The 14,405-nt window shown below is 40.5% G+C and overlaps 1 protein-coding gene across 5 annotated transcripts; it reads right to left on the bottom strand.

Annotated features, from left to right (window-relative positions):
* Positions 1-204: 204 nt before the first annotated feature.
* On the bottom strand, positions 205-13,834 carry DopEcR (G-protein coupled receptor DopEcR). 5 transcript variants are annotated; one of them, XM_043420887.1, is made up of 5 exons: positions 13,500-13,834; positions 8,726-9,108; positions 8,089-8,308; positions 6,949-7,378; positions 205-6,128 (listed from the first exon to the last, which is right to left on the bottom strand). In XM_043420887.1, the coding sequence occupies exons 2-5, from the start codon at positions 8,835-8,837 to the stop codon at positions 5,949-5,951; spliced, it is 942 nt and encodes a 313-aa protein (XP_043276822.1). In that variant the 5' UTR covers positions 8,838-9,108; positions 13,500-13,834; the 3' UTR covers positions 205-5,948. The 5 variants fall into 5 exon arrangements, with proteins under 5 accessions (XP_043276822.1, XP_043276825.1, XP_043276823.1 ...); XM_043420890.1 differs by lacking the exon at positions 13,500-13,834 and adding an exon at positions 9,367-10,457; XM_043420888.1 differs by lacking the exon at positions 13,500-13,834 and adding an exon at positions 9,452-10,457.
* Between the last annotated feature and the right edge of the window lie 571 nt (positions 13,835-14,405).

The raw sequence follows: 14,405 nt of genomic DNA, 5'->3' as shown, positions 1-14,405 counted from the left end.
TACCCTTGGTGTGCAAAGAAAGAAATTTACTCATCGACCCACATACCAGGATTGTAAATTACACAACAACGTTTGACAAGTGGGTCAAATTTGTTTTCACCTTTGAAAAGAACGGCTCATATTTTTTCGCATATACGATGAGTCAATATGGTTATTTGGAATTTGAGGAAAATGGAGGAATAAATAACTACGTGAGACAGCGACTTCGAATAAAAGTGATGCTTCCATATAATAGTTGAGCACGATGTGAAATTGCAGCAACTACACTCTCACTGTTTATTATTGGAATTTCTTGCTACTCTATAGACCCTAGGACAAGAATCGATCTAATCGTACCGTCATCATTTTAATCATTATACAGTATCGTCACAGCACCCATTTATTTTTCGTCGTTTCTTCATTATTATTTCTCTTTCAAAGTCTCTTTTCTTTCCGCATACAATCACACTTTCTACCAATTCAGCGTTCCTTCATACTCTCTATGTATTCCATTCTCTCAGTATTATTTCCAGTTACAAGCTCTTATTTTTTTCTGGACTTCTGCGGATGGAAAAAAATTGAGTCGTATTTTTTATTTAACAACAGCACTGACAGAACGTTTAAAAATGATCAGGTGCTTAATAAAAACTCACTAAATATCAGCATATTCGATCCAAATTGTGAAAATTATTCAATGTACATTTTTTTAAAATACAAAGTCAAAGTAAATGAGTGTTCTGCAGTTTCGGTTCTCGCAGATTCGTCTCGTTTTGCCTTAACAACGAGCAGCTCCTCGTCGAGTGCATCAATGTCGCAGCTTCATTAATGCACACTCTGAGGAATACCATCATCACATGATTTTCTTTGCTGAAGAAAAAAATTGTGTGATTCAGGGTTTTCTAAAGTGCTTCGATCGAATTTCACTTTTTCTGCATAAACGATAAAGAAAATCCATAAAAGATCTTTACCAATTCTGATACAGAAAAATCACTCTCTCTTTTCTGGATCTGTAATCACTTTTTCTCTCCCTCGCATTTGTGTCGATGACAAACTTGTCGAGTATCAGCGCATACAATTACCGAACAATGTCATCTCTTCGTTCCCTTTCTCTTGACGCAATATAGTTTTTCGACGTCGATTTAAAATATTTAATAACAGCACGCCCATGATGAGGTACGTTACAAAACTAGTACAAAACTAGCAACTAGGTACAAAAATTGTAATTAATCGTTAATAATGAAGGCCGCCCGGGAAACTGCCAGGGACCAATATATCCGTTCAACTTTTATTATTCTCTTCAGTTTTTCTTTTTATTTCACAATCTTTCGCTTCATTTATATTTTCTCGTGTTTAATCATCTCATTTGTGAAATTGCCTCGTCATTCGCAATTTCAGTCCATGTATGAGTCCGTCGATTACTACAATCGGTAACTCACTCCCTTTGGTGGGTACCTGAAGGACGAACGTGGATCGAGCGATTTAGCATTGCTTCCTTATTTCAACCGAAACGACTGAATCATCAGCTGTACCGAGCTGCAGACTCACAAAAGTTCGTATGCGTGGATAGAAAGAGGAAACATAATATCGAAAACTACTGTGGCGTCATAGTTCTCTGAGCCCTCGTCTTCCCTCTGAGACTTTTCACAAAACGAAATGACTTTTCATCCCAAAAGGAATCGGAAGTGAAAGCATTTTTTTGATTCTCGACGGAAGCTCCACGAATAATCATGTTTTTAGTGATAAGTCCGAGACGGATTATGCCACACCATGGAATTAGGATGCCACAGTAACGTTTGTTGTTATTTTCCCTCCTTATTTAGCATTCACGTTGCCCTTCGTAGTCTTTGGTACCTTCCGTTTTTACTAACGTTGAATCTTCAGTTTTTTTTGCCACCCTCTTAATTTTTTCCTCCCTCGTTTTCGTCGTTCATACGAACTCGGAAATAGGCACGATTCGCTGTCGTCTGGGACCTGATGCTATTCGACATTTAAAACGCAATAGAAAGACAACTGAGGATCTCGACGCTCTTCCCGCGGTCGTCTAACGCTCCCTTCATTAATCTTTAGATTCCTTTAGAATTTCGTTATAGATTCCAACAGTATACCATTCATGTCATATCAATATATCATTAATATCGAATTTATGGCTTATTAGTTATTCTTTTCACGATTTATTTCGTACTTTTACTACTAAGTTATTTTTCTTCGTTTTTTTCCGTGAATACTGCTGATTTTGGCGGTTCTCAGTGTTCGTTGGGCAAAGCTCAACGACTATTAGTTTTTCTTCCTACGTTCTATTCGCATCCGACTTTTGTGTCGATCAACATTTCCTGCGTGGCTTCTTTTCCCGGACATTTAACGAAGTACGGAAATGATACAATTACTGAAGCATTGATAAAGAGAACATCGGAACTTTGTAATTTTGCATTAACGTGTAGAAATTGATTTTTAATAATATGGTTTGTCCGCAAGTGCCGTTTGAAAACTCTGTGACGTCATAAATCGGCATATTCGCGTATACAAGAGTGGGGCAGGGCTCACTCTGGCTTTTTCTTTACGCGCTGCTGTTTTTCCTTTTAATACTTGGCGTCGAGCCGCTAGCGCGTCTCTTGATAAGCAATTGTTTTCCAAAATTTGAGGTTCTCGGTGTCTAAAATTGCGAAACTTTTGGTGTTGTTCATTCTCAAATTGAATTTACGATTCGAAAGTGCGAAGCGCCATTCGACAATTCGAGTGGCAAAGCGTTAATCTCGAGGCATTGAATCGAAGCTGAGTTTGGCATTCATGAGGCTAGGGATATTCGATAAAATATCGTAATTGCAAATATTTTATTCGCATTTTGAAACCGCTGGGTGTTGAGTTCATTCCATGAGGTTAATTCATTGCTCGAGAAAATCTTTGCTCAAATTCGGTTCGTTTGGGTGCAACTGGAAACATTTTTTAACAATTTTTCTCAAAAGGCTCATTCATTTTTGACAAATTTATCATTTTTACTATTTTGGAGTGCACGTTTCAAAGATTTACCCAATAAATCTTTGCGTTCGAAAAATCTCTATAAGAAAAGTCCGTGTGATCTAATTAATAGGAATATATGCTCATACACAATCCTACTTTTCTGGTGAGTATGCCTCATTGACAGAAATAATTGAAGAAAAGAAGAAGGAATAATGAAAGACACCAAGATTCGATCGTTCGTTGATTCCATGACTAAGCAAAAATATAGTGTAGACGTCGAGCATTGAACAACAAAAAAGAAAGATTAGAAAAAGACAGACGGACAGAGGGAGAGAGAGAGAAGAAGCGAAGAAATAGAAAAAAAGAAAAGAGAGAGAAAGAGAGACAGAGAAAGAGAAAAGTGGAGACTGAAAAACGACAAATAAACTCGTACCTTTTTTTTTATTATACATCTCATTTTTTAAACGTTTTTTTAAATCTTATATTGGTGTGTCGAGAATCCTCATAAGTGTATAATATATATAATTTGAAAACAATAGCGATCGATCGTGACGCGTTTTATATTTTCCATAAAACGAGTTACTTATAATTCAAGCATTTTTATCATTATTATAACACTATTTACACTCCGTTGAAACGACGTTTTGTATGCATTTCTTTTAAAAACTAATTCGAACAGTATTTTCTCGCTTTTTTCATATGTTGTATTAATATATCCTCGCATTTTCCTTCATCTCTTTTTTCAATACGTTATTTAATTCATTTCACCGTTCCTAATGTCTACTTAATATTTCTCACTTCATATGTTATTCACTCAATAATGTCTTCTTCTTTCTCTCTCTATTTCTCGTTCGTTCTCTCACTCGTTTTTTTTTATATTTTTCAGGATCCATCGGGTCCGAGAATGGGCACCAATCGAAAAATAACTTATCGATAATAAACAGTTGATAAATCATCCACATTCGGTTAACAATCGATTATCAAGAGTCCAATTAATACGAATTTATACGATTTTTAACAATAATTGTAATAGAAAATGTTTACTACTGTATTAACCCATGGCACCCTTCCCCGTCGGTTTCGTGACTCCCACTAATTTCACGCAACGTTATCGTTCTCTCCTTTCAATCTTTTTTTCTTCATTTTTATTATTATTTTTTGTTTCACCGACGAATAGATGTGATATCACGAACCTTTGATAACGAAGTGGCAGTCCCGCTGCGCGCCCACGTCTATAAGCCTAATTAATGCTAAGCTCTATATTTTCATTATTTTTCAAAATCTTTAATATCCGAATCGTGTAGACATGATGCAAAGTTGAGCCAAATTTTGTTTATTTTTTTCTCTTTCGCCGAGGAAATTTTCACGTCGCGACTTTTCGGTTGGGCCTCATCGGTGCGTGACGGAATTTTACAGAGAGTATTTCACACGGATTTTGAACAATGATCGAGACTCTTTGAAAATGAATTTAAAAAAAAATTCAACGACTTTTCCATTCTTCATTGTTCAAAGGAAAAAATTGATAGCATTTGCGACCTAGTGTTTTAAATGGAAAGTCAATTTTTGAATTCTCCCATAAAATGTGCCTTAGCCCATTGAAGCCCTTGAAAAAAGACGCCAATAGTTATCATAATCTTTAAGATAATTGATAAGTCAATAAACGCTTTTATTGAATTTTTCATCTCGTTTTTAGCTTGGATCTTTGCGACATTCGCTGATTGCGCTACGCTCTTATTCCTTAAACTGCCGTTAAATGTGTCTTTTAAATCTCGCTTGGTATACTAACTATGTAATTCGAAGAGAATACGAAAAAAACGTTTCGGAGTTTACGGTCCTTCACGGGGCCGTGGCTCCCTCTGTAAAACCAACTGTCAAAGTTCCTCATCGTTTTAATGAAATAACATCGAAATTGCTTGCGAAACGTCTAAATCAAACGAGGGTTTTATAATCCACCCAAAATATTCAATCGTCGTTTTTTCTGTACGTTCACTTACTTTCCTCCCGATTGCCAGCGAAGCTTCATGATTTATTTATTTTTTTCGCTTAATTCGTATTCATCAATTTTCATCTTCTTTTTTTGTTTATAAGCGAGAAATTTTGACGGAGTCTCGTGAACTACGACCCCGTAAGCCCATTGAACGTTTGTTTTGCGAGCAGCTTCGCGTATCGCGCGCGAACTTTGTGAACACTCCCGTTTTCATCTCCTTTCAATCCCAATCGTCCGTTATCTTTATTTCTCGAATCGCCCTCTCATACAGCACATTTCGACTGACGCGAGCGCTTCACATTCGTAGAGACATCTCCGTTAATTGACTAGTTTTTGTTTTTTCATAAACATCTTTACTCGTAATTTTTTATGACGTTTTTGGTAATATTTTTTTCAGTTTTCAGCTTCTTTGGTTTGTTCAGTGTTAATCGAGTACAGACACGACGATGGGGATCGCGGTCAACACGTGCGACACATTTTTGGCTCGACTACGACACATATTGAGCGTGATCTTAAGACGTACGTAGGCAACGATTATTTAACATTTGTTTTATTTTTTTTTTCAAGACATTCAACATCGCCGTTTTCGTCCCGAGCTCCCGTTACTTATTCCCGTATGAATAATCATTTTAGTTATTATTCAGAAACTTTATTTCCCGATCTTACTCTAAATAATGTGTTTTCTTTGGTTATTGTTATTTTCCTTTCGTTAACGAGAGATTGAGCGAAGCGAGATTTTGCTCTTGCCAAATACTGAGTACCCGATCGCTCACGGCCATCCCCCAATTTGCCCCATTCCAAGTCCATCTTCAGCCCCCGTTTTCTCCCTTCGTCCACTCAATCAAACAGTGTCCCCCGACCGAAAGATTTTTGGATCGTAAAGAATCGTCGATAAACAGCGATGCTCTAAGAATGCGCGGCGCTCTACATTTTGCAACGGTTTTTTCCGGCCTTCGTTCACCTTATCACTTCCTCCTCGTTAGTTACTTTTCTTCTGCTTCTCGTTCGGCTGCTCCTGCCGAGATCTTTAATCGTCGTCGTCCAGGCCGAGCAATTCGGGCGGAAGTCTTCGCTGACGACAACACAATGTCAGACAAAGGACCCTCGCTGCTAGACGGAACTGGGGGCTCAGGGTACCCAGTACCAAAGCCTTCCAGAAACTGTTCGTCACCCCGAACCAGACGACTGCAAAGTTCAGGAATGGCACCTGCGTTGGGAGAAAATGAAAATGTTTTTAAAAACCCGACTTCCAGGACACTCCTTTAGACGAGCTGTTTTCAGAGTCACGAAACGCGATGTCTGCACTTCCGCAGTAATAGCAAAACGCACCCTGATTATTTCGGGATTTCGATCGATAATTTTATCAAGGAATAAGCATTCAGCAACATTGAGGTGATTGGAAGATCGAATGAGGAATTTTGAAGTCGTATGAATTTAGAAAAGCGCTCCGAGGGCAGTTAGTCGACTGGATTAAGGAAGTTGAGGCATTGGAATGAAAATGATGTCATCGCTTTTAAACCGATTGCATCTTATAAAGCGAAGTGTAAAAAAGAAAAAATCAGTTAAATTTTCAGACAGTTTAGGAGCGTCGTTGCTGAGAAAAATCAATAACAATTTGGGCCAAATAACATGTAACCTTATGGAAGTCAAGACACATTCGGTGATATCTCCGTTAAAAATGATGCTCAAAATATGAAATTTTTTGGGCAACATGAGCAAGGCTTGCTGAATAATGTCAATTTTTCTTCAGATTTATTAGGAGATTTGCTGAGATTATATTAATAATAATCTGTTTCCCGTGCAGTTTTTTGAGGCTAGGATCGTCACCGTCCGTGTTTTCGACTGAGCTTTCACCAGTTTTTCGTCTTTTTTTTCCCAGCTCTTCTTTAAAGTGTATGCAACATTGCCAAACTGTAAACTGGCCTAACCTTTGAAAGGTACAGGTCATAACTTTTGGGTCAAAAAAATGACTGTACGGCCTCAACTTTCTTAGAACGAGGAAATAAGAATTTAAAAGATGAGAATACCTGAGGTGGTCCGTTAAGGCTGGAGTAGATCCTGAGTCCGGCGTACGGTGCCCAGGATACCCAAAACGCCATTACAAGAACGAAGGACATGATGTGGCTTGGATTGCTGAGATTTTCGGACAACGCCGTCGCGTACTCTTTGTCGTGTATCGGCACACCGGATCTGAGTCGTCGCATCATTGAGAATATGTAGAAGTACGTGTACACGATTGTTATGACCGAAGGACCGAGTACGAGTATCGATAGGGTGATTGTGTAGGCGGCCATGTTTCCCCAATCCAGCATGCATATGAAGGCCTCGCGATCGAAGATCGGCTTGTTGAAGCCGAGCAACGGTGGGCAGCATATCATGGCCACGCTTATCCATGTGAAGACCATCCAACACTGGCAACGAGTTTTTGTCTGTACGGTCTCGTATCGTAGTGGTTTCCTGGCAAATATCCAAATTCAGAAAATTCCATATCAGTACAAGTGCCACGTACGTGGCAAACGAGCTTAATTCCTGGCTAAATATTGCTTGAAAAAGGAACGTTCAGCTCCCGTGAGTCAAGCAACTTTTATTTCCTTTATATCAAGACAATTTCGTACGTACTCGTCAAGCACGAGCAATAGTGAAAGCAAAACGACTTTTGCCCCGTCGAGTCATAAAACTTTCCACGACCAATGGAGTTTAATTTTTTCTTGCTGACATCCCAAAAGTAGTGTTTTTCGAAAGCTCTGTGTCGATAGAACTTGTAATATCGAGCAAAATTTTGAATAAGCTTCAAACGACAGTTTTTTATACCACTGAAATGGAACAACAACGCTGCTCACGATTATTTTTGCATTCAACCAAAAGCATAATTCAGAAATCTCATGATTTAAAAATTCTTCATTCCCCAGTCGGTACAGTTGACCGACTCCATGATCATGAAATAACCAAAAAGGATTTCCTATCGTTTCCCAAGCTTGTTCCAGTCACATTCACTTGTAAGTTGCACTCTGGTCACAGCGTCATTGTCCCATTAATGAGATTTCTGCTACGAATGTTCAGCACCGCAAGTTATAGAAGTGACGACACGGGTATGAACGTTGCTAAATAGAGGATAGCCTGAGTGGCCCACGGTGAAGGTCACGCGAGTATTAGGGCAGATAGTTTACCTGATTGCGAGATAGCGATCGACAGAGATCCACATGAAGGTGTAGACCGAGACCCCCCAGAGAGTGACCTCGAGGTAACCGACCAAACGGCATACTATGTCCCCGTAGACCCATCTTCTAACGAGCGCCGGATATACCGAGAGTGGTACTACCAGCAGACCGCATAGAAGATCCGCCGACGCCAACGATAGCAAATAGTAGTTTATCACCTCGGAGGGACCTGGCAGTTGGCGTGGTTGGCAAAAAAACATCATAGATTTATCAATTTGAACTTTATTTGATAGAGTAACGACCTTCTATCGGGACTTCGAGGAGAAATAATGCAAGTACGAGGCTGTCGGGATGACACGAGGCATCAAACTTAATTTGAAGAGTTAGGAGTGTTTTTTTTAAATCTTTCCTATTCGTCGGGTACTTTGCTTTTTTTAATGGCTGAAAACAACGAAATGATGCTCTCCCCGATGATTTTCGGACGCAAAATAAAAGTTTAGGGGACTCAAAATATTTTGACAATTTAAAATAAATGTAAGTTGGGCTTGGACCACTTGGGGTCTCATTGTTTTTTCTTCTAATTCGTCGACAATGGTCTGGTGGTAAATTGTGATTAAAGCACGAGTCGAACGAGTGGGTTTCTTACCCCGGAAGTTGAGGTAAGTGGCGATGATGAGGAGGTTCGAGAGAATGATGGCGACGCCGACGACGAAGATGAGGCCCGCTTGCATGAGAGCCTCAAGTGAGGGCTCCTCCATGCCGCTACCCCTTCGCGCTGCATCCCCCCAAAACCCGCCCTTCGGTCACTTTACCCTTCACCGTTTGGCAGTGGACCCCTTCGGGGACCACCGATAGCGTGCCGCAAAGACACCTCGAGAATATTTTTCGTGATAAATGAAGTTCCAACGATCCGTCTTCCGTCCCGGTGTTTCGTCCGATCTTTACAATCGGCCGAGCGCAGTTACCCTTGCGGAGCTTCAGGCACCTCGCCTTTCTAATTCCCCGCAATAATCCCTGCCATCAACATCACTGCAAGCAATAAAAACGACAATGAAAAATCTCCACAAAATTATTCGGGAATAGAAAGTAACAGTTTCACGATTACGGATATGAAAAATGCCCGAAATAACATTCCTCTCGTCAATCCCTATTCGAAATGCTCTACAGCCTTAATCTTACACGCGAATGCTACTTTTTTTTACAGTCAACCACCGTGACGAGATTCTTCGTGTGATAGAAGAAATTATGCTTTTTTTAGTTTGGTGTCGCACGATAAAATCTCATTACGTATAACACCCTTGTGTACTGGACGAACGGAACAGCAGGTGTTGCTCTCAATGTATTTTTATCGACGGCAATGCTGTACGTTGACCTTTTTTTATCGCTGCGGAGGTGTACATCGCTGGGGCTCGTTTTATTGTGAGGAATCATTGTCTTGTTGTAACTTCTTTCGTCGAGGGGGTGCACGCGTCTCAGCGTTATCGACCACCATTCATAATTTAGTTGCTTCACTCAATGGGGAAGCTACGTACATTACGTGTCTCTTTTTCAACCCTCCTTTCTATGTACACCCGTGCCTGAATAAGCGTGCGGAAAAAAAACTCGTTTTTAGAACCGTTTTCATCGTTTTCTGGGCTTATTCAGCGTGCGTCGTTCAAAAGAGGATTCAAAGTGGAACGATTCTTGAAAGCCCGCGCTAGTTCTCGGGGATTCATGATTTAAATATCGCGTGTTTTTCTCAAATTATATCATCTTCAAATCTCTCTACGATCCACTCCTCCGTCGTTTTACTACGTCGCAGATTCACGTTATTGATGCTATCGATAATTCGCGATCGTGATTAGCATTCACGTTATCGTAATTCGTACGATCTCGATTTTGGAATTTGAGTACCTTCGATTCAACGTCGCTTTCAAACTTACGATATCAATGAACGAAAGCGATTTGTTACTTTAATCAGGTGCGAAAAAAATTTGATAATATTCACTTTTCATGTTACGAGACACAGACGAGTTTGATTTAAGGCATTTTCAGTCGTGGTCAAAAATACTAGAAACACTAAAATTCTGCATTCCGATTTCACGAGTTACCCAATCAAAAATACTTTCTCATCACACATTGAAAAATCAATTTTCACAATCCCCTTCAGACTCAAGTTATTCGTGCTGATTATTTCTACCACCGACTCTAGCAGGGTGTCTTCTAAAAAATGTCCACAAACCGAAAAACACGAGATTCCTAAAAAACGAGATTCCTTATCGTATTACTATGAAACGGAGGAAAAGTAAAAAATAATTTGAAGACTGCAGGATAACGAGGAGCAATCTGTGTTTGCTCGGTCTCTGATGAGCGTGTCGACTTTTTGCCAGGTGTGAGTGTCATTACCGGCGCAACATATCCGGCAAACTGATCGCGTCAGGGCTCGACGATAGATGATACGTTAAAGTAAATCCAGCGGGGAGAACTGCGTCGACACGCGACCGCTGTCGCGAGAGTCAAGTCTGTTACATGAAAAGAAGATTAGGAAGCCCCTGTTTGTAACCCTGGATTAGCGAGTTACGTGTTTTTTCTCTCCGTCTTTTTTCTCGTTCTCACTATTCTCTCGAGTCCCTTTGCTTACGCGTGATATTTCCGTGCAGAATATGATATATCGATGAGGCGTATAAATGCACAGATACACATGAATCTACGTATCGACGTCCGCATTTTTACATGATACGTGTGTATATAAACGAATACAGATAAAAACTGAAACACGTGACACGACGCTCCTCTTTTTTCACCCTCGTTCCTCCGGCTCTGGCGTCCCTCGAAGCCTCCTCGTCGACCGAAAGTGCCTTGAAAGTTCCTGGCAAAATATCGATCGCTTCATTTATTTACGTCCGGATGGCCTCGTGTGTTCACACACAGTCGTTTTTGTTGCAACGTCAAAGCGCACAAAAAAGTTTCGTGGAAAAATCGAGCCGAGAGTTGTTCCTCTTTTGCCCCATCGCGGAATACCTTTTTCCATCGATTGTCCGATGCGGAGTCGGTGCGGAGGAGCGATGGAAAGGATTCTTCGTCGCTGTATTCAGGTCTAATCTACCGCAATATTGAAAAAAACCAATTTCGCTGCGGCTTCAAGACTCTTGTAACGTCCCTTCGGCTCTGGGTACCGGTCAAAGGGAAAGGAGGGTCAGCGCCTTTTCACATGCCGGCTCCTTCCGTCGCATTCTTCGTTCGCCAGCTCTTGGACACGAGCTTTTTCCCTCATCTACTTACATAAATATTATTATGCCTCTCCCGCCGCTCTAAAATTGTCAACGTCGCGTCTACCTGTCTGCAAACGCTTTGGCACGTGTACGTCCGCTCGAGAATACCTGAACTCGTGATCCTCCAATTGACCCAAACAAACCCATCGATTTAAGTGGAAAAGACTAATCACTTCTCTCCGCGAGGGTTAAGAAGGTTGTACGAATTTAAAGAAGAAGGTCAGATAGCAACGGGAGACCAGTCAACTCGGATAACATTTGAAAACTAAGTGTCATGGCAAAACAGTGAAATAAGTTATTCAAATACTTTTGTGTCCAATCGATTACGAAAACAAATCTGGAATGAAAAGACTTTTTAATTTCGAGACGAAAGATTTTTTGCAATATTTATTCAACGATTATCGTATCCCATATAGAAAAATTCCCATTCACAAAGAATTTCAAGTGACGAATGATTGTCCATTGTATCAAAAGTACAGAAAACAATTTAAAATTCGTGAAATCAATTCTGATTGGTTCGTGACTGGAAGCAGTAAATCCCGCCTTAAATATCTCCTAGTTTGATCATGCATTTATGATTTTCCTAAACGGCCCAGTGTTTCCATGACGATGCAGCTATTCCAGCTAAAAATATCGATACAACAATCTTACTCAGCTAGAATACAACCACGGAATGACAAAGCTTTAAATGAGAGAGTTCTGTGGGAAGGCATATCATCAATCCCAAGTTTTAATAATCCTAATAATAAATATTCATTGGTTCATTAAAAAGCTTTTGTTCTTGCAATTATTAACGAATCGGAATATCGAAGAAAAAATAAAACTAATTGACAACTAGCAGGAGAAACATATTTTCTTTTGTGTAATCTTTTCATCCTGTCGTCGATCAATCATTTTTGTATGGAAAGACACACGTTTCCGGCAGGTCTTCAGACCTTTCCGGCTTTATGGACAAATATACGAACGCAATACACACATAAATCACAGATACACGAATGAAATTCACTCTATATACGTGTACTTTTTGTCGTGCAGCAGTAACGCGATACTAATATTAGTCGATAGAACAATACTTCCATTCCCTCGGCCATTAACATACTAGCATTCCTCCACAGCCATCGTCGCACTTATCAAACTCTAACAAAATATATTCGGCCAACGATGCGCGCATGTCGAGATGAGATCCGACCTGGCCGATACACCGTTATTTTACCTCCAGCTCTCTCGTGACACAGAATCCCTCAAAATGGCATGCAGCGATCTCTTCGAGATGTACAAATCTTTACCGATTTTTGGCACCATTTTTTTAAAATGAAACGTCAAAAATCGACAGTAACCTTTCAGTCGTGCTAGCCTACTTATGGAGGAAACTTTCTGTGATACTGAACGAGAGATCTGATCATCTCACGAATAAAACAAGTAAATGGGACACGTTGAATTTAAATTTCGCATTTACCGGACTTTTATTTAGGAATATTCGAGAATATTATGAAAATTTTCGTCAATTTTTAATCAATGGAGAATTCGATGAAATCTTTGCAGCATCTTCCGGGCCCAAAATCTCCTTTTCGTCTACGAAAATTCGTCCGATAAAAGTAACCCTTTTGTAGACTGTAACGTTAACTACTGAAATTGTTCTAGCGATGTTTCTATAAAAATTCTATTCGAGCCGAGCTAACATGCATGCGCATACTTTTCAAATTTTCAAATACTTTTGATATTCCTCGCTACGTATCGTAGGTTGGTTAGATGTTGAAAAAAAGTATAAAAATTTCTACGAGAAATGACAAGACAAGTATTTCTCACGAGACGAAATGGAAAGGCTCGTGAAACGCATTCTCGACACAAAATGATTTATTTTCAACCCCCTTCCTCGTCGTCCCATACTTGCGGCCGCAGATTTCCGCCACGGTAAGTGAGATAAATAATGTACCATAAATTTTGGGCATGACATCGTCGGATAACGGTGCCGATGGCGAGCGAAATATAAAGTAATTAATCCCAGTGGACGAAATTATGTAAACGGGGACATTTTATCTCGGTTTGGGTCCACGCGCAGCATCCCCGTAGCCGTCCATGTTAGAAACACACTGCCATCTTTAACGGAGCTCTTTATCTCTCGGCTATTTCTCATTGGAGGTGGGATGGAATTGACTCTGGTGCACGTACCTTGTCGCCCTCATGCTGAGAGACCACCCTTTTTTCTTCCTTTCTCAGTTTCGTTCAACGAACGAGATTTCGGGCTAATCTCGTTGATTTTTTCTCACATGATCGGAAGGGAAAAGGATGTTACGCCGAGGATCTACCGTTATGCACTGCTGATATTTGAGAGTGAAAAACGATTATTCTCGGTGGGAAATAAGCCTGCGAACGTGAGCGATCAGCACAGTTTTTACTTTGCGTTTACTTCCAATCCTTTGTTCGCAAGGGTTCGAACCCCTCGAGTCTCGAAAATGCCCGCGAACTGTACGGCTGACTAGCCCGGGGTTTACTACTGACGAGGAGAGAAAATTCGTTGGTAGTCATTCGCAGAACGCGACAGTGCCCGGGCGCTTGCAGGCATCGATATACTACGCGCAGAACGCCTGCGCGCAAACCCCTACAACCTTTTTCCACCCTGCGAGCTCCCTCTCCTCACTGCCCCCACCCCCATTTATCGTTACAGATACTTTCTCTCCTCCTCTCTCTCCCTCTTTCTCCAGTGTCTTCGTATCCTTATCGGAAACTCGCTTCTCTTACGCCCTTTTCACCAAAGTACAATCTTCTTCTGTCTCTTTCCCTCTCCTCCTTCTCCTCTTCTTTCTCTATATTGAGCCCCCTCCATCCCTCCGGTCGGGATGCACAACCACCCTCGATTCACGAATTCGTTGAGGTCGCAAAGTACGTCCGGTGCACCTGCACTCACTTCAGGCAATCTCAATATTTTTCTCTTAAATTATATTTATCATTTCGATTTTGTTCTTACTTAGGGTGACATTCATCGGTCTTCTGCAAGACGAGAAATAAGATTGGATGATCGATCGTTGTTCGTTGTAATTACAGAGATTGCAGCAACGTCAGGCTCGTTGAGGAACC

The sequence above is a fragment of the Venturia canescens genome, chromosome 6, assembly GCF_019457755.1.
Source record: "Venturia canescens isolate UGA chromosome 6, ASM1945775v1, whole genome shotgun sequence".
Classification (NCBI taxonomy): Eukaryota; Metazoa; Arthropoda; class Insecta; order Hymenoptera; family Ichneumonidae; genus Venturia; species Venturia canescens.
Note: the sequence above shows the minus strand (reverse complement) of the source record. Positions and strands in the feature narration are given on the sequence as shown.